The sequence below is a fragment of the Temnothorax longispinosus genome, chromosome 7, assembly GCF_030848805.1.
Source record: "Temnothorax longispinosus isolate EJ_2023e chromosome 7, Tlon_JGU_v1, whole genome shotgun sequence".
Lineage (NCBI taxonomy): Eukaryota > Metazoa > Arthropoda > Insecta > Hymenoptera > Formicidae > Temnothorax > Temnothorax longispinosus.
The window spans coordinates 14,790,670-14,816,580 of NC_092364.1; the positions used below are offsets into that span (position 1 = coordinate 14,790,670).

Sequence of the window (25,911 nt, forward strand, 5' to 3'; positions counted from 1 at the left end):
TGTACAGGCGCAGGTTCTCTCATTCGTATAATACGCTTGCATTTTTATCTGACGCTACTGCTTATCGAGGCATCGAGGATGAATATTGACGAGTACGCGGTCGATTGAAACAAGGATAATTCTGGCACTCACGATTAATCGGCTTTTCAATTGCTGCGTGCACGAAGGGAGTAAAGGAAACTTAAATCGTTTCGCGATGTTAAGCACTTCAAACATTCAAAATATCAAGGTACAAACGCGATAAGAAATTCATGATTTTCTCGGAACTAATATAATTTATTCGTATCGAAAGTCGATGTCTTCAAGATTATAAATTATTCGACGCTTTCGTTAGTATTCCGGGATGTAAAAACCAATTAAATCCTTCAACACTCTACAGTCTTTTAAAATAAATTCTTCCTCAGCGGAAAATATATCCGCGATATTCGTGCAATTGATAAAATAAAGAGCTTACGGCAAAAAAAGTTTCAAGAGAGAAACATCGGCAAAATTATAGTCCTCGATCATATTAATGGAGATTGATTCTTTATATTGCTAATGATGAGGAAAACTCACCTGAACATGACCGAGATGTTGCTCCACTTGTCGACTGACATAGACGATTTTTCCTGCTGCGGTGACAACGAGGAAGAATCCTTCGCTGTCAACCAGGTGCTGTTATGATTTGAAAAACGAGTCTAGAGTGTTGATCGTCTTGGTCGATCTACATTAGAGATAAATGTTGTATACTCACGTTCACAAAAAATTGCTCCAGATCAAATTGATCTTTGAACAGCGGAGAAGGAAAGTTCATCGAGCCGCTTCCGAGTGCTGTAAATAATGTACAAGATCGTGAGTAATGCTTTTTTTCATACCTGTATAATCGTAATTATAACGATACGAATGAATGATTAACAGCGGATTTATATATAGTTATTCGTAGTCTATAATTATGTTCGGAGCGGTTAAAATATAACAAAATGTAATGCAATATGATAGATAATTCAAATCTCCTAACAATAGAATGTAATAAATAGTAATAATAATAATAGACTATAATGCCATAATAACAAAAATAACAATTCCATAATAATAGACCAGAATTGTTAGAAATGATTCGATAGAGTGAGGCGTAAAAATTTAACGAGTCATTAAGAAAATGATTTATTGGGAGATGCGAGAAATGTTTTCGCAAGGTCGACTTACTGTAGCGCGTCCTCAGAAAGGCGGTAGCTAATCTCAGGATGGATATTTTGTCCATTCTCCTCGAACTTCCAGCAACGCTCGGCACGAGGGTCGCCATCGTCGATATATTTGCGTTGAGGTTGTCGCGGCGTTGCTTCTCCGCCATGTTTCGCGACGCACGTGGATTGCTGTAACAAAGAACGAAAACAAGCGAAATTCAGTGACGTCCACAAATCATTATAGCATACAAAATAGAACAAGTTATTCTATACCTTTGCATTTATAGAAACACATTTCCTTATGCTATAATGACGTAAGTGACACGTATACTTCAAATTTACATTTCCATAAATTCGGGGATAAAATAAATTTGTCGTATAAAATTTCGTACGGATTATCATCTCGAATATTTCGCATGATATGAGGAAAACCGGTTCGATCTTATTAAAAGGATGTCATTGGTTGTAATGACGATAAACATTCTCTGTAGAGAATTCTTATACACAGTGAATTTAATTAAAAGTTGTGAGAAAAATGTGAATTGCAATTATAAAAAAAAGCAACACTTTTTCTTCAACAATAATAATATGCTTCTGTAAAAACTACTAAAATCTAAATATAAGAAACACGTTTTATCTTAATTATATGATGATATATATAAATAAAATTTATAAATAAATATGTATAAATAATCGATCCTAATTAATTATATGTAATCACACGTCTAATTTATCTCCCATAACAAGTATCTTAAATTGTCATTAGTCTCCCACGCAGAAGTCATAACATCTTTATTACATTGTACAGTTTCCCACAATGTACATAAACTGGTATACCATATACTACCATATTGCACAATTATGCACAGAAATAAGGCCATGGCATAAACATGATAATAGTTAATAACATATGTGTATGCATGTACTACTACTTTAATAAACAATCGCGTGTATATCTTACACGTGTGTATATTTATAGCGCTGATACTTTCGAACTATTTTGATGCGTGCGACATGTGTATATATATATATATATAAATATATATATAGGTATATGTGTATATGTACATAACAAATACATGCACACAAATGTATGTGTTTTATATATAAAGCTATATATAAAATTATTTGTTAAACATATTTCAAATATAAATTTCAATTGAGACACCATTAAAGTGCAAGAACGGCCGACTTCATGTTTACTTTTAAATCGTTTATAAGTAGCAAAGTACCAGATATGAGATTAAACAATCGTGGATCTATTTCTTACTGAGAGTACGTCAGTATTTAACAGAAATTCTTTATATCCAATTTGGTTATCCATTTTGCAGGGTATCATTAATGCGGTCCTCTTGATCATCGATCTTGAGATCATATGAGTCATTCTAGCATTTATAATTAAAAGTATCATCGAGATTTCATAAAACATGAAATGTTTTATCAAATTGTCATTTCATAATAAATATTCTTGAACTATATTCATCGTTAAATTCATCATAGTTATGAATTTAGCATAATTGTTATTCATCGATAATTATCAATCCCACATATTCTCAAAGTCCCTAACTAAGACTTCTGTTCCCCAACTATAAACACGATAATATTTATCCCTAACTATAATATCAGTAATAAAAAATTATATAAATATAATATATAAATGAATTTTTTAATATAATATATAATTATATTAATTTTTTAAACCGGATGGGGTTTTTTATTTTCTCCATTTTTTTGCGGTAATTTAACCTTTAGAAACCAGGTAAATGTTTTAATTTTTCGAAAAAAAAAACATTTTTTAATATATGCTAATATATAAAGTAATATTCCAGAAAAAAAAAACTGAAACCAGTCTAAACTCAAAAAATTGACTTCCCGGGTTTTAAAGGTTAAATGTACAACGAGATATGTATGTCTCTCCGGAAGTCTACAAATTACAAAAGGGATCAATAAAAATTTCTTCGAATTATTCGAGCGATTAATCCTGCATTGATAGATTGACATGTTGATGGATTGCTGTAACTTAAATACTACTTCATGAACGTATTGCAGGCTTGCGCAATCGGATATTCAAAAGAAAACAAATGACGTATATTTTTCTCCGCACTAATTGACATATTATCAATCTACTACGTAGAGTACAACGCAATTAATCCGTTCCGTTTATCATTATATCTGTTCGGTGCATGAAATTATATAATTCACATAAATATAATTTAACACATAATTTTGATAACTATCTTTATAATTTGTGGAAACTGAGTGCGTGCGTTCAATTCACAAACACTCTTATTCGGTACAATGTTGCTGGATTATGCGTTACATCATAAGTGTTTGGAAATAACGACCTGTTGCTCGTCCGTGCATACGTATAAAATGATCGAAGTGAGGAAAGCAAGCATGCGTTCGCGGCATCTTGACACGTGCATTTATGGCCCTAATCTTTTTTGCTCGTGCGCTGGAATAGCTTATATAACAGGATCAAAGCTATAACGGCCTAACCCCCCAATAAACCTCTTCGTTATGACTTATGACTAAACCGTGAAAAAGACTATAAAATAAATATACATAATCATGTGGCAACTTCCACTGGTGAGTCGCGGTCAGATATTTAAACCTTCATTTTAAATCACAGTGTTGACTGATCACTTCTTTGGCGCCACGCGCCACGTGCGCGTCACACGGAGATAAAATATATTTTTGTCACGAAGAAAAAGACCGGCGGTGCGGACAATGTTGGATGGACAATCGACAAATATGCGATATAGGTATCTATGCAGCTACAAATATATAACGTTACAATGTGCCCCGTCTAAAAAGGATCAAGCACATTGTTAGGGCGCTATGCGAGGCGCATTCTCGGGTACAAGACAGTTATAGATCAAGGCTAAGGCGGTGGTGATTTCATTCGATTCACGATCTGTTTGCGCGCGCCCGCGAGGTCTTCTCTCTGGAATCGCGCGGCGCGGTCAATTTATCTCTCTCCTCGTCTCGACTTCGGTTATAAATCTCTCAATCGTCCCCGCGAAAGTCAGTCTAATTGGTTTAACACACATTGAATTAATAATTCGCCGTCCGAAATATTTATCTCGCGCGACGCTTCCCCCGCGGAGACACGTCACCGGCAATAAACAATCGGCGCTTTGGCGTAGCAAACTGGTATCCGCTGCGTATCTGGCCGAGTGCCTATTCGATCAACTCCCGAGTATCTCGTGTCGGAAAGCGGAGCGCGCGCTATAAACGTTAACAAACGATATCACGGGGACAGCTCGAGAAACGGGTGGAAAGGGCGAAAGGCGCGATATGACGCGCAAAACGCTGTTTAGGATACGCGGTCGCGTACATGAAATATTTGCAATCTATCGCGATCATTAATCCGCGGAGATAAAAACCGGAGAAATTAAAGATAAGCCGATTGTTTGTTGATACTTGCGAATGGTGCTTGATAAGAAAGTTAAATTAATGTTATCTTCCACAATTGCAAATCACAATGACATCGTATAATCATATGTGAAACATTTAACGCACGAGGGCGGTAATGTTTACGATTATACGACGTTTACGACAAACGGTAGGTTCCTGAAAACCTAGGAAGTGTTGTAGAAATTGTATATCTATTTTGTTGATTATCTGTTAAGTGAAGAGGATGCGCGCGTTATACAGTTGATTGAAGTATGTGCTATAGCATCGATGACGCAGATTAACACTAACGTGAAATGCCATTCAGTACACAGTGTGTCCCATTTTAGTCGATCCGTATGAATATCATTAATATTATCTGCGTATCAAAAACATGCGAAATAAAAGTTAAAGGACTTCGAGCGAAACGTTACATAGCGTAAGTGATTCTTTTACAACGCGCGTTTCGGCCATTAAAAATTGTCCTAAACTTTTAATAAATACAATTAAGATTGTAATTATCATAAAATTTGAATGGATTACTGTAAAAATAATATATCAAAAGTAGATCGCTCTAAAATGATGATACAAGATAATTATCATAAAATTTGGATGAATTACTGTAAAAATAATATATCAAAAGTAGATCGCTTTAAAATGATGATACAAGATTATACTTGCAAAACGTGTAGTTTTATTGAAAGGATAGGCACGTACGACTATAGCGAACGGATTTATTAATTCAAGTAAAAATTGGTGAAAAATTTCTTCTTAATTGCACACAATGTATATTAATAACGCGATTTCCAAAATCAGCGTACAAATGTTATCTGACGACTTTTTACACAATGTCACGATTACTTTGGGCAATTACTCCAATGCTGACCTTGAGTCGCGCCGATAACGCCGTCAAGATTTCGCTTTGACGTTTTGATAGAGTCGTAGTTAAAACAGCTGCGGGGATAGCAGCTTCAAGAGGCACAAAACAGGATAAGAGACGGAGATAATTAATCCAATTCGTAGAACCTTGTCCTAAGCGAGCGAGCATCGCAATTTTCGAGCTCTCGTGCCATGCATCACGTTATCAAGTTGCGCAAATAATAATTCTATTTTCGTCTCAGCGCGCGATAACAGCAATTAGATGAACATCACAGACTCTTTTTCTCGAAAACTTCCGATTGATAATATACACGAGAGATTACGCACGCAATTAAAATAGAAAGACGTTGATGGATATATACATTTTGAAAAGCTAGTTATCATATTTGTTTCACAGATCCGCTAAAAATTACTGCAACTGACGATAGAAGAAAAACGCTGACGATATGTAGAATTTGATGAAAGATTTGCACGCGAATGAGCTGCCGACGTAAATGTCAGCTGTCGAACATATATCCCGGCGTCATAATAATATAATAACGCAACTCTCGCAGGTTGGCAGGACGTATATCTCGGTAGCCGCGACGGTTACACGACAGGCAATAAATATTTAAACCCGCCACGAGAAACAATGGTATGTAAAAATTCAACGACGCCACCGTCGAGCGCATATAGAAGCGACAATACACGAGACAATAACAGCGTTAGCGCAATTTTACGCGGGAATATATATTTCTCGCCGAGGTTGCGAGGAATGCGAGGTAGCAAGCTCGAGTACGGCGGACGGAGGACGGGTGGCGGATGCTTGAACGGCGCGGCGGCGGCCGCGGCGGCGGATCGATTGTTTCGACTCACCCTCGTCAGAAGAGAGTAGCGCGGGTCGAGGTCGCGAAAGTCGCTCTCTCGTCGATTTAGGGACCTAATTAAAACGCGGCGCTGACACCACGCTCTGCGCTTTCTTTTCCCGTCGCGCGGAAAAAGAAACCACGCACGAAATTTATTCGACCCGAACGTCAAGCAAGGCCGTCGAAACGTTTTTTCGGGATGACGTAACCGGTTGCGGATCTTTCGTCAAGGCCGATATGCCGGCGGCAGCGCGATAATATTCATCAATAAACAAGTCTTTATGACCGAGAGACATCGGAAGAATCTCGAAAACGAAGGCAGATCGTTTGCATCAATAAACGATCACGCATATCTATTAATGCCTTGCGCGCGTGGTTTTACTATACCTATATCTTTACTCTCTCTTTCTTGCTTTGGTCCCGTTCGGCGTTCGCGAGCGTGATTTTCAATCGAAACACAGATGCACGTGATGGCATTCGACAAGATCAACTTTACATAACAAGATTTTCGTATTGCGACCTCCGACAATCATAAAGCGCCGAAGAGAATTATGAACGATATCCGTCAATAAATCGCGCGAATCCTCATTTGATTTTCATTTTATTGTATATATTACGATTAACAGAGCAATTAATTGCGTTCTGTGTGACAACGCTTGACAACTACCGTATTTCTTGTTGAATTCAATAACCGGTCCTGTTATTTAAAAAATCAGAAATTGTTAATTAAATGGAACAAAAAAAATTATGATCATACGTCATAAAGTTTACGTATAAAAAAAATAATCCACTAATTAAGCAGAGAGAGAAAGAGAAAGGGAGGAGGCCAGAAAAATTGAAAGTCGTTGATATCTACATCCGTTGTGAATTATTACTAATTATATCATCGGTGGCTATATGGTAATCTGTCTGACACACCATTAAAACGTGAAACGGATATGATCGGTAATTAAAGTGTCACCGTTAATCGATTAGCGAACCGCAGCATGTGATAATGCGAGGATTGTGTAGAATATAATTTTACTATGAATATTAAATATGCGCCATGCAGAGTATACTTGTGTGCGTCATCATGCGTTGAAATTATTCTGGTGGCGTTGCTGACAAAGGCAATTAAGGCAGAGAAGTCATTAATTTGAAGTTAAACTTAATTTTGAAGTCGCTACATCCGCGATAAATTATGTCAGACCAGATGGTTCTTATAAACGCGCCCTTCCAAGTGTAACCGTTTCTATTCCAAGTTATATCATCTGCGTTTTTTCCTTGCGTATATGGCATCCAGACGACATGGGCAAAGCCAACCAAGCCGGAAGGAATTAAAAAGAACGGCGAAACGCGTTCATTAAAAGCATTCATTAGATATATTTATAGATCTATGTTTTTATTGCTTGTAAAGATAAATTAATTTTTAGAAAATAAATTTTTATTTTTTTAAGTACACCGATGCCAACTGATATGCTGTAATTCTCGAAAAAAATCATTTCTACAGTCATAACGTATAATGGAATTTCAGGAGACATTGTAAATCGCCCCTAGAAGCAATTTCTTTGTTATCTACCTCAAGAGCAGTGTAATTGGATGGAAGACTTTTCTCAAGTAGTCAATACCATCTGGTATATTTGGAAGGAATAAAATTTCGTTTGTCTCATTATTTGCAGTTCTGTCCATGATGAAAGTTAAGAAACAAACATCTTAAGCTTAAAAACCATTGAGAGGGTTATACTTGTTTCAAGTAATGAAAAAATGCATAGACCTTGAACTAGTTCTATAAAATCAATGGAAATATATCGACTTTGCATATTACATTAGATCTGATTTAATTTCAGATGAACAATAGCATATATGTAGTAGGCGATATGTGATCTTACGCGAGATAAATGAGTTTCCAAGAAGTATAAGAAAATTCTTCCATTAGGATGTACAATACGGAGAAAAGCGAGTTTCGGAACAATAATGGATTTTTGTAATACGATTTTCGCAGGATTAAATGCATTTTGGCACTCTCTTCTCTGATTCGTCAGCTTTTTCGTCAAGCGAGCAAAATCCGATAACGAAAGAATTTTATTTCAAAAGTAAGGACAAAGAGATAATGTGTGTGTTTGAGTGTGTGTGTGTGTGTGTGTGTGTGTGTGTGTGTGTGTGTGTGTGTGTGTATGAGAGAGAGAAACAGCAAAAAAGTTGTCATGTTGGCAGAATCAAATATAACAGAAACTCTGTATTTCCACATATTCTTTATTTGTCGATGTTTCGTATATTCAGCTCGGTATTTGCGAACTATCTTTCATAGCTCGAAATTTTATTTAATCTTCAAAGGAAACAAACAAATAAATTATAATAACAGTGAACAGAAAGAAATATTTTATATTATCATCTTAAATAATTTAAAAATCAGTTTTTATCTCAAAATATTTATTTCAAAATATAAGCAAAAATTAAATAAAAAATCCATAGCAAATGGAAATTTCAAACACATATTGCTATCAATAACCACGCATATTTAGTCATCTTTCATTTTCGTTTTTATTAATTTATTTCGTTATCATTTGATTCTGATAAATTCATCGGTATACAAAGCGTAGTCAGATTGAATTAATTCCTCGTAATGTAGATCGACCAATTTTGCTTATTTTCAAAAACCATCTAATATCAACTAACCGGGCTGTACAGTTATTTCTTTAGTAAAATGATGCAGTAATAAATAAATATATAGCTCAGCAATAAACGTACGTTATTTATATAATTGAAATATTATATAAATAACTTACTAAATATAATTAAATTCGATTTCGCTTGTTTAATAATTTGTATTTCTTCCTTTATCGATTTTTTTCAGAGCTTTTTATCTTTTCCTCGGCATTATTCCAACATACCTTGTATACGCTACGAATATACATCAGCAAAATAAGCTAAGCTAGTAGGACAAAAGAACAAAAATTTCTGACAAACCCCGTTCTCGCTTCTTCCTTTGTGCTCTACATGCATAAGCACGCACGCATAGGCAAGTAGACGTGAGAGCGTGCGAGAAGTGTCCTGGAATTATAAGTTGGATAGGTCGTGGTAAACGTAACAAGAGCAACACGCCGACGGACATTCTCACATGGATAAAATTCTCGTTGTAAATTTACACTACATACTATTTACTCGATGCAAAAAAGTACTTCGTTAAAACTCAATAAATAATAGAATTTTGTTCTATTTATCAAGTAAAATTAAAAATAATATATTAGCCGAAGAATTGGATTTTTTAATTTTTTAAAATCGAAAAAATGTGTTTAAGAAAATTTTATAAATTCAAAATTTATCTTAAATTTATCTTAAATATACATGATATAAAATTATGCAAATAATATAATTGAAAGTATTGTATAATAGATTATACATGCTAAATAATTGTAGTTTTTTAAATATGAATATTAAATGAAATTTATATTCTATACAAATTCTCCGGATATATCTAAATTTATAGAGAATTATGTAGGTGGTGTGTGATTTATAGAAGAGATTAAAATCACAGCAAATTACCAAGTCTCATGTTAATTACGTTTTGAGGATTGACACATAAACATTATATATCTGCACACGCGGAATACATGTGTAATATGTGCACTGTAAATTATTGCGCGCTATGTATGCATATTCAAAGTACAATAATATATAAAATAGGAATTCTCTAGGAAACGTAATAACCAGACATTCATATGTACGTACGGATATTCCAAGAATAGAAAGAAAGCGCGAATCACTTTATTTATCGCGAATTTCGCTAGCCAAACCTATCATTGCGCGACGCAATGTTTCTAAATGTTCTCCAGATTAATAAACATGGAAACACTTTGATGCTTCGAAAATAACGCCGGCCCGCGACGACGGACGCATATACCTACCATGGAAATGACAGATTGCAGGAGCGCGCGCAATTATCGCGGTAATTAGTGCGTGTTTCATTAAACCCGTGAACGCTCGACACTCGTCCCACGTGAATCATAAGCCATAAGTCCGCGCGGAAACGCGATGGCACAAAGCGCGCATTCAAGTGCACGATCACGATCGTGGGTGGACTATTTCCTTATTGATTCAGGAAACGGTGTATGTGACTTCTGAAGTCTAACGACCGTATGAGAGTTCATGGTCAGAAGTTTATTGCCGTTATCTAGAGACCGGCCAGCGCGCATCGCACGCTCACCGATGATTCAATCAATCGTTACGGAAGGCACGCTTGATGTTTCGACAAGTGCACTGACCGTGTAAAAAGCGAAAGGTTTGGAAGAAATCTCCTTTCGCGATTTAACGATACGACTATTGAACAGATATTTATTCTCGTGACGCGTTTTAAACTTTGCATACATTCGACTTTTGTCTATATTAATTAACAATATATACACACAACATTCCACGAAATACGCATATATCTACATAAATCAAAATAAGTAAAAATAATTAAAAACTTGAAATTAAAAACCCGCGATGTACTTTTGCTATCGTAATATATTTCGCGTACAAAAAATATATACAATTTCTTATATATAAAAATTATGACGCAGCACACGTTTTTATTATTAACTTTCAGCTACAAAGACTCTCAAAGTTTTTAAATTTCCCTCAAACTGATCTACCTTTAAAAAGTATTTGAGGGTAATTCGGATTTTTTCCCCTGCTATTCGTGGAATAAAACGAGAAGACCGTAGCTCCCTTGTTCCAGATCAAGGCATTTCGCTCGGCTGTCAACAAGTCGCTTTCAACGGTGCGCGCTTCGCGCTTCTAATTGGATCGTCAGTATAACGATTTTGGCTACTACGCGGCTTCGTACAACCGCGCGTTTTGACGAATGCATTATATTTGGGCGTAGCCAATCCTCTAGTTGAAATTCGGAAGCTCACCTCCGAATTTTGTCACAATTGACTGTAAATTAAGTTTCGTGACATCTGTTACGAGATGCCAAACAAAATTGGTTGCACGCTCAACAATATGATTTTGCCATCGCGCTGGTGTTTGCCGATCCATCCTTTCGCGCTCGCCGAAATCGCTTCCCTCATCCGAGAGACTTGTACCCTGGGAGGGACATCCGCCCCACGACCCCCATTCTCGGCATGCCGCGCCCTCTTCTCCATCGTCAAGGACACGGGACTTTCGATCCGTCATGGGGAAGGGGTTTCGGTAGGCATGGCTTTGGGAATAGGACAGGACCGGAGAGGAGTCCACGCTCCTGCAGGGATCGATACGGGTTTGCTACCCTCCCACAACGGTCGGTCGACTGATATACACATTCAAGGTCGCTCGACGGAGCGAAATTGTGCGAGACAACAGGCGCGCTCAATTTCACCATTTTTTGGTTCTGCGTATCTTATTATCTTCCGCAACAGTGAATATATTTAGAAATAATTTTCAGTCTTCTATATATATAAAAAAAGCTATTGTTCTTAAAATCTTCAATCTAATTTTACATTGTATACTAAACTAATGTTAAAATTTTAATTAATATCAAATAATCAGATTAATATTAATCTGTTCTACAGAAAAATAAATATCTGTTGGTTTTATGTTGGTTGGAGAGATTTTTCTATTCCTATTATAAAAGCTGTTTTCCTTATAATCTGTACAAACTAAATCTTTAACAATTATGTTAAAAAAAAAAGAGTAAAACATGAAGATAAAAAGATAGTTTGTGATCTAAAAGCATATCTAAATACAGATGAAGTTTCTATCTTTGTATTAAGTTAATATTAACTTTGCATTTGTTTTAACTTAATATTAACATTGCATATTAATTAACAATCTTGGTTCATTAATATCATTGTTATATTCATTATATAAATTTATTTATCTTGCCAAGAATGTTATCATGCGAGATAAACGAGATAACTTAGCCCACTACTTAGAATTTTATCATCACGTATTAAATTCCTGTGGGCGACGCTGTTGATACAGTTCAAAACGATGCATATCTCATTAGCGTTGTGTTACCGAACTACAAAATGACGTCATACGCTATTCCTGTATCACATTAAACTTATACTATATGTGTAGGCACCAGAGATGATTTATTCATTAATGCAATTTTTAATAAAAAAATTTCATAAAAATATTTCATAAAAATATACGGATGTAAAAATTATTCATACGATACTTAATAATATACTCGATCGACATGCGTAATAAAAAAATACTTTAATTTCAATCCCATACTTTATCTTTCTCAGTCAAATTTTATATTTGTTCATTGTAAATTACATATTACATATTTAATATCTAGATCGTAAGATTTAAGAAAGTATTATTTATATTATCTGTATATAAATATAAACTTGATACATTATTTTTACTGTGTGTATTTACTATAAAACAATCTAGAAACAAAATGAACGTTTAGAGAGAGACACTCGCTTCTGGTTGTTAAACAATTTCTTTCGATTTGAAGCAAGTTGAAGGACTCATAGATTCGTGGGGCATGGCCACGTTTGGGCACCGCTGTTGCGAAATTCGGGCGGTGTCGGCGATTGCGTGTGTAGCAGTCGCCCTCCTCTCTTCTCCATGCTCCTCTCCTGCAGTTCTCTCTCTCTCTCTCTCTCTCTCTCTCTCTCTCTCTCTCTCTCGTGCACATCGCCAACGTGGCAGCGTGGCACACACAAGCAAAACCGCGTCCTGCCTCACTGCGAGCCCGCGTAAGTAAGCCTTTCGAATTCGAAGCTCGGTCAACAGCCTCGAATTCTCTCCTCTCTTCGCCTCCCGCACAACCCGAGGCCACATCGCTGCCCCCCCAAGTCTCCCCTCTCGTCAACCCATCCCGTTCCGTTCCGTTGCCCCTCTTGCTCGCGTCAACGCGAAACCGAATCTCTTCTACCAGCGATATCTCCTCTGCCCCCCCCCCCCCGTTCCCTCTTTCCTCCAGCCATCACCCAATCTTTAGGCCCCTTGCCTTCCCCTTATTCACCGGTAGTATCGTAAATCAGCTCTCTCCTCCTTCCTCTCGGCGTTCAGGTCGTAGGACTATCCGGGATTCTCTCTTTCTAAGCTTCCGTCCGCCCTCTTCCTTCCAACCAACTCCTTCGCTCCTCTAACTCCGTTCGTTGCGATGACGCTTTATTTCGTCCGTGTCGCTTCCCCTCGCCGCTCTACCGCCCTCGCCGTGCTTTCGATCTGTTTCTCTCCCCCGCCATGCCGTCCTTTCGTTTTCGCTCATCACACAAACGTTCGTTCGTTCCGTTAGGTTCAGGTCCGGGTTTGGGTGGGGTTCGCTAAACTCGCTACATTGAGAGAACTACATTGGCGCGTTTGGAATGGAGCCGCCATTTTTAGTCGAGAAAACTGCGCACTGTAGCATTATCTTGCGAAAGCAGATCGGAGGGGTACCATTCTACGACCTACGTCCAGCTCTACTATAATTTCAATCTACCGTCTCACGACCATGAATAAATAACACGGAATAAACCTCCGTGGCCTCACATGAATAAAAATGACGATAATAGACGTCGAGTCAAAGAGTGCGTAGACTCGTAAGCCTGCTTTACTTTATAAACTGCATTTACCATAAAATACATAATTTTTTCATTGATTCTTATTTTAAATCATCTAGTTCAATTAAATGCAATATTTTAAACAAAACTAGGAAAAAAAATCTTGTATCACGTTACACTAATTAAAATTTCCACGCGCTTTAATGTTTCTTTTATTACTCGGCGATTGTTATAAATAAATTTTGTAATTCTATAATGGATGGGGAAGATATCTCCTATTAAGCAGGCGACATGTTATTCATCGCCATGCATACGTGATCGTATTACATCACAATAGTCGGACTGAAAGCTGTCTGTTAATATTCCAGACAGTCGTAGGTCGGGATAAGTTACGTATCGATCGACATTGAAGCATCTCCCAACGACGGGGATACTAAGGCTCTAGCGAGAATTATACTGAAACGATACAATCTATTTAGGATCCGTCGTTTTGGCACACTTACATCTGGCCCCGACACTTGCGCATTTTCCGTTCAACGTAACGTGCGTTTCTGTGTACAGCTATCAGATCGCGTATTTAGCGACGTTAATCCGTGAGATGTGACATAACGGCGGAAGCGATTGTAACGCGGTAGATAATTCACGGGGTGCAAAGTTTTATCGATCCCGGACGAAAGCTTCGGCAGGGAGGGGAGAACCACGAGAGTTCCTGGCGCTCGATATTTCGGCTCGCGGATTATTCCAGAAGGGTCCCCCTTTTCTCTACTCATCTCTCTCTCTCTCTCTCTCTCTCTCTCTCTCTCTCTCTCTCTCTCGGTCTCTCTCTTTATCCCTCTGTTTCTCTTCCCCTCGCCGTTTCACCCATCGCAACTCATCCTCCAACTCGACTGGATTCGCGCGCCCTTTGTGTCTCGAGCCACCACCAACCGTGGACCATGACCATCCTTGCGCCGGTATATGTTGAGGAAAGTGGTTGTCAGTCGGTGCGTGCAGTAGGGCCGGATTTCGAAATAACGTGTGGGGTCTTCTCGTTGTGCCCGGTTGTAAATCCGACGACGAGACGTAAGGAAAATGCGTAAAATCCGATATAACGACGAATCATGATTCAAATTCTGTCCCATCAAATATTCTTTCCCTTCTTCCGGTCTATCTTATCGCGATGATTTACGCACGAGAATAGTTTTATTATGTAGCTCACTTGGCAACGTTCCTCTCTCATATTTATCGCATTTCGATCGACGCAGGAGAAACTCGTGCATAACTTGTATAACTTGCGTAATAGTGTACAACTAGCGTTTTGTTTTACGTTTCGCTTCGATGTGATTTCGTTCCCGCTTGTCTCTTCGTTCTCTACCCGACCATCATTCATTATCGAGTTGCCAAGAAGAAGTATTTCACGCGAGTTATGTAATTTTTTTTTTTTCGTTAGAATATTCAACATCTCAGTCATACAGAATTTCGTAATGTAGGAAAAATCTAAGAATATAAACAATGGTTATGTAAACGACGCATTAATTTTTGCACTGCAATATTACGCGATTATTTGTTCGCGTTTAATCGCTAAATGCAAAACTATCGTAATGTCGCATACGAAATCGATAATGCCGCGCCTTTTTCCATATATGTCAAATTTCCGTCGCCACTTTCGCGCGTGTGTAAGAAATAATATGTCTTTAGAAAATTATGTACGCACAAAAATGATGCTATCTAACTAACAACGTTAAATAGTGTAGTTTGGATTAGGTAACTAATTTTAGATTTCTATATTTTGAGTTGATCTAAATTCTGTAATAACATTAGAAAAATTAGTTCTAAAAGTTAGAACATCATGATACAATTAAGAAAATCAACTATAAATTTCTATACTCTCCTATACAATACATTATCGTGCGTGTTGTTATATATATTTCGTCTGGTTCCATTAGAAGTATCGTGTCGGACACACCCCAGCTACCTCTTCGATCGAACTTCGTATCTCTCCGCCGAGTCCGAACCAAGTTCGACCATGACCACTCCTTGGCAAGGTGCGTAAGGGTGCTGGAAGAGGGTAGCTACAAAAGTCTGAAAGGAGCGACGGTTCTGAGAAAGACAAAACCACAGAGAGATCGTAAAACCCACAACTCCATTATACCACCCTTCTCAGTCTGTTTGTTGCTCACGATTCCTCGAAATTAGGAGTCCGCGGTGGTATAATAGGCGGTCTGGCGCTCTACAAAGTGCCTCGATATATATATATATATATATATATTCCTAATGAGATCTTATACTTAATGTAATTTAGCATAGCTAGAAAGTTGGCAAGTATTTAACATTGACTATTCAAGTCTTTTAAAAACCCTCGAGACAAAACTTCTAGGGTTTCCAAAGTAACGGAAGACTTGCTCTCGAAGTCATTTTCAAAATAGCCGTTTTAATGAAGGCTTCTTCTAAGAAGGTCAAGCTATTTAACGTTAAGCTATTTAATATTAATTAATACAATCCTGCTGCAACGATATTCTGCATTGAGTTAATAAATAATTTATCACCATCTTAATTATTAAAAAGTTTCGTGTGAAAAATAATTATTTTATGTAATATCGTTTTTAATTATGTGATTGTTTTCAATTTTATAAATAAATATCATGGAATGTAAAATGCAGAATCTAATTAACCCGTTACTAAAATTATTGCGCGTGCGACTAGTATATTTCTCAATAATTAAAAGTAAAAATATATTAATGTTGCTGATAATATAGAATACTTCTATTGAATCAATTAAAAATTGATCAGATCATATTTCTGTAAAAATTACAGAAATGCTTATTATAATACAGATATTCTTTACTAAAAATTAGAATCTTTTCAAAGCAATTGACGGATCAGTTTCTACAAGATTTCATGATAATCTTAGCAGACTCTGCAGAGATGAGAGATTAGATATTCGATAAGAAACAAACAATGTTCCACCGAGGAGAGTGCAATCTTATTACGGATCAACTGCCTTTTTAGAACCAACCGATATTCACGAACAAGACCGGCGGCAATTTAACTTCTCTCGGTCTGAGTCCTTAGAAGACTATCTTCACGACGTTAATACGCCTGCCGGGTGTTTACCATCATCCCTTATACCGTGCGGCCAACGAGCAGTATATAGCTTCAGCATGTAATGAGACTTAGAAGATAGCGAGAATTGCGGAAACGGATCGAATAATAAAGCTTCATCTACTGGCCAGTGTTTATTAAACAAGATTGAACTTGTCGATCGTATCGCGGAATCCTCATTTCATCCCCTGTGCACGTATGCTTGGTTCACAAATATCGAATTGTTAACATTGCAGAACACAAGAACCAATATCGCGTAAATATTTCTCAATATGCGAAATTCCGTGAAGCTCGTACGACGATATCAGTTGTTGAAGCGTGAAACAGATATAGATACGACGAATCGACATATCGATTACGCGGCACGGTTCAAAGAATCCCAGGTAGGAAGAGACTCCAAAGCATCAGTTATGCAATTCGACATCGAAAGAAAAACGGGCTTCATTATGCAATCGCGTTGCGATCAATTTATTCGTCGAGTGCACTTCATATTAATTGAAAGATAATTTTCCGCTGTTTATTTGTAAGTTCTGTGCTTTTGCCCTCCGTTGGAAGTTAAAGCGTAGAATATTAATAATGAAGAAGGTAAAAGCTTTCGTTCAAGAATCAAGGTAAAACCATATTCTACAAAGAATCTTTGCTTGTTCAAGAGATTCTGTTTTAACTTTTGCTTTAATAATTCATTACAGAAACATCGTAATCATACTTTTGATAAAAGTTTCTTGTTTTTCATTAGTTATCTTATTGTGAACATTTGCATAATATCTGAAGCAACTGGATAATTTTCGTTATCTTGCGTAGAAAATCAATTCCGATTAGAATACGGCTGCGGAGGGCGAGCTCGAAGCAAGTAATTGCAGGGCGTTGAGAACCTCTAACTTTTTAAAAATAACCGGCGAAAACGCGATCGCGCGCGTAAATCCACACTCGTGAAATCTCCCGAGCGGATGTTTCGCATGTCGCTCGTAATTCGCGAAGATAAATACGATATATAGTACTTGAAAAATTCCGAATATATCCGCCTCCCGCTAAAATATGTAAACAGAATAAAATAATTTATGCACTTCTGAAACAGAACCAAAATTCATAACCCTTTATCTTGATTTATGATTTATTTCTTGAACGTTATATATAATTAATTCAATACGAGATATCATATACATATTATTATAGCACAAGGTTGTAAAATAAAACATGAATATTAAAATAAACTTCATTAAATTATGCACATCTACTTAAATAGAAGAATTGTTTGTATAACATTAAAATAAACAATAACATTTTTTCTCATAATACATAAATATTTTCAATATCTTCATAATTTATTATATGATATTAATATTTATCATTAGTAATTTATAACATTTATTGGTATAACATTTGAGAGTATTTTTTATTAACAATTTCTTGAAAATGTGTAAATTTTTTTTCAAGGACCCAATTACACACTGAGACTGCTATTTCGATCAAAGCTGGCCATGACGTTTTCGAGAATCAACGTACAATTCATTCACAAGTGCTAGGTTATCCTCGACTTCGTCTCGAGTATATAAATCGAGTGCGATTTTTTCGTTAAGCGAATAAAATGTTTGTATATTTTTGATGCGCGTTTTGTCGATTACATCGAAAATAACAATGATATTCGATACGGCACGGAATCACGTTCCTCACTTCTTACGGATCGTCAATGGATGCTAAATTTGCGACGATTATCATTGGAGGGGTATTATTTTGAAAGGCGCTTTCAGAAACAGTCGAGTTTTTGGCAAGCACAAAATTGTCGGATTGTGCGTGCTCCACATCATCAGATAACACGTAACGCTGTGCATTTTGAACAAAAAGACTATAATAATGATGGTCATAATGATTCTTCGCGGCTACCTGTTTACATTATCGCCACTTTTAGAGTGAAATTTTTAAACGCGACGATAAGTCTTCTGTTTTTGACGAACCGGTCATTTCAAGGAAAACCATAGCAAAGGTTATTGAGAATACCATAATAATAAACAGCTGAATATTTTAAACAGATCTTGCCTGATGATATCTACAATGTTGAAGTTCGTTTATTATTTTCGAATGGTAATATACATATGAATACGGGATATTTAAGCCGTCGATAAGATCTTGCCTGATGATATTTACAATTTTGAAGTTCGTTTATTCTTTTCGAATGGTAATATACATATGAATACGGGATATTTAAAAGCCGTCAATAAGATAAATTAAAATTAAATTACTGTTTATGATAAATTAAAGTTAAACTGTTTGGCGAAATAAATAAAAATTTTATTATCGCTCTTGTGGTAATATGAATTAAAATGAAATCATCGTTTTATAAGTAGATGACAAGTAGTTGTTTTTCTTATATAAGCAGATATAAGCAGTTTTATTTCTATATCAAATTGCAAGTTGCAAGTTGCAAAAAATTGTGTTAAAAAAAATTGCTACTAAGTCTTAAATCATTTATATTGAAAGATATAAAATATTTAAATACAAAACACAAGCGTATTGTATAAAAAAATCTTCACGGAGAAAATTTTATGTTAATTTATAATACAATTTTAAATTTATTTTACTGTTTTTTGTATTATCGGTGGACCATCATGACTTTATAGAATAAATTATAGTACAACGTAGTAAAATTTAAAACTTACCTAAAATGTTTAATCATTTGCCATAGTAAAAATTCGTAGGTGCAAAGTTATAATCTTCGTTATGTATTATTGTAAAATGTTGTAATTGTTTATAGAATAAATTATAGTACAACATAGCAAAATTTAAAACTTTCCTACAAATGTTTTATCATTTGCCATAGTAAAAATTCATAGGTGCAAAGTTATAATCAGAGACCGGATCGCGGTGCCGTTTCTCCCCCTTCAAGCGCGTGCTAGCGGCCGAGCGCCGTAAGAAGCAGTACCGTCTATGCCGCGCCAGTCTAGCGGTGTGACGTAGCAAAGAGGGCACCGTCACATAGAGTATAATAATATTTATACTCTATATGACGGTGCCCCCTTCGCCACGTCACACCGCTAGATCGGCGCGGCATAGACGGTACTGCTTCTTACGGCGCTCGGCTGCTAGCACGTGCTTGGAGGGGTGAAAACGGCACCGCGATCCGGTCTCTGGTCATAACTTTCATTATGTATTATTGTAAAATGTTGTAATGGTAAATTTCAATTTTTATAATTTTGACAATGTATTTTTTATTTATTTATTTTTATTACTTTTTTCTTGAATCCTTCCCTTTTCCTTCTTTTCACATTTATTTATAATTAGTAATATTTTATTTATTATTAAACGGACAAAATAAATATACAATTTTACTTAAATCTAATAAAAATTTATTCATACAAATACAGGTAGAAAATAAAATTTATAGATTCACATTCATAATTCATAAACACCAAATTTTCATATATCTTATATCCAGAGTTTTGGTATATATTTGTTACCATTAAGAGATTTAATTTGGCATGTAATTATTACTGTATGTGATATTTGTTGCAATTGAATACAGTTTCTATGAAAATCTTGACCATCAATTATTTCATAAGCTTCATAATGTTCATCGAAATGACATGATTTCTGTTATTATTAATATATTCTCATTTGATTGCGAAATTAAATCTGTCACTTTGTGAAGAATAGGTCCATTTTTTTATGGAATCATAAAGATTGTATTGCGCTTTATGTAACAATTATCTCGTTTAATCATTTTAAAGTCTGAATAATACCGAAACTTGAATCAATATTATGTGATAAATGTGAAATATTTGCAATATTATCAGTTTGTTTTGAACTTATCTCGTAAGGTGCACATGTTACTTTTTTTGTTAATAATCGGTGACTTAATTTTAATTGATGTCGTAATGCTACAGTGTAACAAATATTAATTTGCTAATAGCAGAATGTGCAATAATTTTACCTTCTCGATGTTCGCTCTTAAAACGCATAGAACAAATGTTCCATAACGGACCTAATAGTCTCATTCTTTCTGGATAGTGTATAGCAATATAATGTTTAAACTTGAGATTTTCCGAAAATAATTCAATACGTAAATGCAAATATTCTTCTATTTCTGCAACTAATAAATCATGTTCATTAACATGAATTACTGTAGCAGTAACAATAGAAGTAATTCGTTTTAATACAAGGTATAGATTCCAATATTTGTTTTCTCTATCTATTAAATAACCAATTATAAGTCCTAAATAATTTACAAAGGTGAGCATTTCAGCGGATGACATTTGAAGGCGTTTATTTTTCAAATGGGTTTGACTAATTTCGACTGGTTTATTTTTTTCATTTTTATCAAAAGGAAAACATTAAATTAAAATATTTAATTGCGTCAAAGTAAATTTATTTTCAATATTAATAAAATGATTTATAAGAAGTGCACAATCGTAAGAAATTATCCCTTCTAAAAAGTCGTATTGTACATCGACGCTCATATTTTGAAATAAATCATAATTTGGCACAGAATTGAAAACACATGATTTCTTCACCCCGCTTTTAGAAATATTACATTGTTTTATACATGTACATTATGACTTTTATTATCTCTCGGTTTACAATCACGTTCATATAATACTTTTTTAATATCATTTTGATGCGTTAAACAAAATCTGCAGAAGTAATTCGCGTGAAAAGACTCACTAAAACCAAGAATGCTATGTAGACCTAAGTTGTCACCAAGAATAAGTTCAAGAGAAAAATAAACTCGACTAGTTTGTCCATTATGATAAATTTCTATACCTTGTTGTTGTAACAAACAAAGCTCATCAACTGCTTTGTAAAAAATAGATGCATTAGTAAAAGTTTCTCTATCCAATGTATTGAATAAAATAAAAGAAAAATATTGTCTAATTTTGTACGAAGTTCCGGAGGTAGGCAAAGCACACTCATGTATACAGCCCCACATTTGGCTACACCTTTGTGGCTACCCAAAGGATTGTTAGATTCGTAATCATCATAATATATAGCTACAAGAAATACAATTTTGTCACCGAATAAAATCTTTTTATTTTCCCAAAGAGATCCTTGCATGAAATTGTACTTTATTTTATTCGTATTGTCTTCAAGCTCTTTAATGTAATTCAGAGTACGAGAAAAAATGTCAGGAAGTTCAAAAAAAGCTTTCAAAACTTTAGAAATTGGAATAAACTGAACAGATACCGGAATAGTTTTATAAATTACAGTGTCATTTTGCAGCTGATACTCTTTTCGTTCTCCAATTTTGCAAGTTTCAGGTAATATAATGTATTAGTTTTTTCAAATTCTTTAAACATCGTCGTTCAGTTTCATATGTCTCTAAAGACGTAGTAAATTTTTAACAGTATTCAGTATAGATTGAAGCTTTTCTGATGAAACATTTTCTATTAGCAATTGTTCGTGAAGATAATTTTGTAATATCCCAAATGATAATTTAAATAATTTTGAAAAGTGTATTATTATTTCCATAACTTTTATTCGTGGAATTTCGGACATATCGTATAATCTTGAAAAAAAATATTAATAATTCTAATTCGTACGATTTCATATTCTCTGGAAGCTTAGTTAATGCAGACTGTTCATTTAGAAATTCCGTCATTGTTAAACCTGGTTGATTTGACATCTGAATAGTAATATCATTAGATAGTTCATTATGTTCTTCATTTGAAAATTCATTTAGATCAATGTTCACTTCATCTCTTGCAATTTCGTTACAAAAATTTGTGTTTTTTGTGTCATCAGAAACATTGGATAGAGAATTATTAGTACTAAAATCGCGACTTTTAGAAATTGATTTTATCTTCCGAGAAATTGGATATTTTTTTGGCGAATGAACATTATAACGATGTCTTTTAAAGGATCTAAATTGCGAATAAGCTTTTGAACAAAATTCTTCTGCGCACCGAAAAACTTTTTCTTCTGAGTGAACCAACTGAATATGACGTATTAATTCGGTATTATGCGCAAAATCCCACTTACAAATAAAGCAAAGCATTTGTTTTACTGAAACCGTTTCAGTTTTCAAAATAAAAATATGTACAACGTTGTTATCTACTGGTATTATTGTGTATTAATGATTTCACAAATTTCACCTATAATTGCTCGCAAAGCTATTGGAACAGTATCCCCGCGGTTTTTAATATTATAATAACCTTGTTGAAGAAACATCCACAAAGAATATGCATTTGGTGGATATTCGCAGTCGAGAGCAAAACAAATTTTGAGGGCAAAATCTATCGCACGTAGACACGAACCTGTGTTTGAAACAGTGTAGACCCTATTATTTAAAATAATATATGACGCCGTATTTCCAAGGATAGGTCCAACAATTACAGGAACTGGTTGTTGAGCAAGAATACTTCCAACTTTACGTGTAGTTAAATTCAATATAGTTTCTAAGGTACCAGCAGACTATTAACAAAAGAAATATAAAAATATTAATTTTTTAAAATAAAAATGGTAAAAGGAAATAAATTAATATAAAATGTTATATAAAATTTTATAGAAAATAACTCACTTCCAAATGAATAAGAAATGAATTTCGTCGTTCTTCAAATGATTGTTTGCCTAAAGTTGTATCAGGATTATTCTCAATATTTTTAGATTTTCTCTTTCTTCGTGATCCAGCAGGAATTAAATACGGCAACAAATAAAACAAACTTGTATCTTGACAATCTGCAATAAACAATCAATTTCAATTTTGCTCGAAGTTGTAAAAAAATATTTAGAGTAATTTAGTAAAAATAAAATTGAAAACAAACCAGGTGACAATGTTGATAGAAAATGGACAAGACCTTTATCTTCTGCATTTGTTATTTTTAATGTTGACAGTTTTTTTTATTAGTTTGAGTGCGGGCGCACTACGATGCAGCACAATGTTCGCCGATAGCTCAGAAGGCAACGGCACGAGAGCGTGCACACTACGACGTAGCACAATGTCCGCCGATAACTCGAAAGGCAACGGCACGAGAGCGTGCACACTACGACGTAGCACAATGTCCGCCGATAGCTCGGAAGGCAACGGCACGAGCGTACACACTACGACGCAGCACAATGTCCGCCGATAACTCGAAAGGCAACAGCATGAGAGCGTGCACACTACGACGCAGCAAAATGTTCGCCGATAGTTCGGAAGGCAACGGCACGAAAGCGAGCTACGACCTACGACGCGATCACAATGTCTGCCGTATACGCGTTACGCGTCCAACATTCACGTATATGCTTCTGGCTTCGGCTGCCGCGTTTAACTGTTCGACAAGATCGTTCAGGTTCAGGCTCGACCCGCTCGACAAGATCTTGCAAAAAACGTTTATTTCTTTCCCCTTCCCTCGAATTTTTAACATTGAGTTACCGAATTTGAAATGTTTACATAATCTTCATGTAATTTTTACTATGGCAACACTGCTTTTTATTATATGAATAAAGTAATTTTTGTGAAAACGCTGCTCGAGCTATATTTTAAAGTGGAAAGAGTTAATTTTTACTATGGTGTACAGGAAAATTTATTCGGTATATATTTTTTACTTCTCTTTATAATTCTAACTTTTATACAGCAAGTTTTTGCTTTGAGACATACAAATTTTTACTATGAGAAAGCGTAAAAATTGCGTTGCTTTATTGTTTTTAAAATAATGGTCATAGCATTTAAACTTAAAATTCCTTGATGGTCCGTAGTTAGTGAGATAGCATAGTAATATTTACTATAAAATTTTCTCCGTGTTCTATTGTATTTAAAAATACAGACTCTGTTTTTAAAATGTCACATAATCATTGTTTCAACAAAAAATATATTTTTTCCAATGATAATTTATTTGTTTCAAAAACTCCTTATATAGAATAAAACATCCTTATAGAATTTTGAAGTTCTTTTTTTATTATAATATGCGACTTAAATGAGAGTCGATGCATGATTTCAATCTTAATGAATCTTTATTAACCGAACTACGCGTGAAGTTACTTGGACAAGCCGCGGATTGACGCATTCCAGGGACGATTATGTCATAACGGCGCCGAAAAGAAAGTCCGTCCGACGACGATAATTAGTCTCAATTATTGGTCGAGGCAAATATGACATATGAGGCGACGATGACAACGGACTTCGCACGACGGTCACATCAAAACAACGAGGAGGCCATTTGTGGTCGTTTGTGCCGTTAGGAACGGAGAGAGACTCGAAGGACGCCTGACGTGAATCTCTAAACACCCGCCACTCGTCGCTCTCGCGAAAGGATACGGATTTCCGATCCGTTCTTTCGCTCGTTCTTTCCCTCGTTGCTAAATTTCCGCGTGTATAGTCGATCCTCAAATATCACAGTAAGGAAAAGATTTCGCTCTGGGTGGTCAATTAGCGTGACAACTCCAACGGTACTTTTTTTATCATTATGCACTGTTTACATCGTTTGCGCTATAAATAAAGTTCGCATCCGCATGCACGGTCGGTCATGAATACAAATCACATTTTGCTCTATCTCTCTCTCTCTCTCTCTCTCTCTGCGCACTGATTAGTGGCGGTATAATAATAATCCCTTACAATAAGCATATGTAAATCCCAATGCGTTACGTTAATTAATCACTTTGTAATACAGAAATAACTGTCCAAATCTAAAATCCCGCGAAATTGGCAGTACATTATCGACTTCACGCTATCGTAATTTCAGGCGCTTATCGACACCGCGGCCGTACGATATGTGATGCGTTACATAAACAGTAACCGATTAATTTTTATCAGCGAGGAGAGGTAAGCAGTTTTTTTTTGCGGCAGACCGCGATGCGCGTTACGTATGCAGCGCGCATTAGGCGCATTACGACGCACATTAACCATAAATGCGCCGCGTCGCTGCAGCTGAGAACCGACGAAACCGGCGGATTGATATACACGAAATAATTACGTTGGAGGCGCGCTCGCGTATAATACAGTCGCGTTACCCGGCTCAATTAAGAGGGAATCGCGCAAATTTCGTTTTCCCTTTGCTCCGATACCGCGATAAGTATTATTTACACGCTCGAAGAAAGACCGACGAGACGTAACATCGACCTGGCCCAGCCCGGCATGCATGGCATGGCGCGGCAACGAACCGTAATTCGCTAAAAGTCTCTCTCGCGTGT

General features: G+C 35.8%; 1 protein-coding gene across 5 annotated transcripts in view; it reads right to left on the minus strand.

Moving 5' to 3' along the window:
• Positions 1–25,911, minus strand: part of LOC139816842 (uncharacterized) — a 91,313-nt gene that overhangs the window by 12,775 nt on the left and 52,627 nt on the right. For all 5 annotated transcript variants that reach the window (XR_011733096.1, XM_071784611.1, XM_071784610.1 and 2 more), the window contains 3 exons: positions 1,186–1,352; positions 734–810; positions 556–654 (listed from right to left, as the gene is read on the minus strand). Coding sequence is in view for 4 of the 5 variants with exons in the window: in XM_071784611.1 (XP_071640712.1) it covers positions 556–654; positions 734–810; positions 1,186–1,352 (343 nt within the window). In the remaining variant the exon portion in view is untranslated. The remainder of the gene's footprint in view (positions 1–555; positions 655–733; positions 811–1,185; positions 1,353–25,911) is intronic.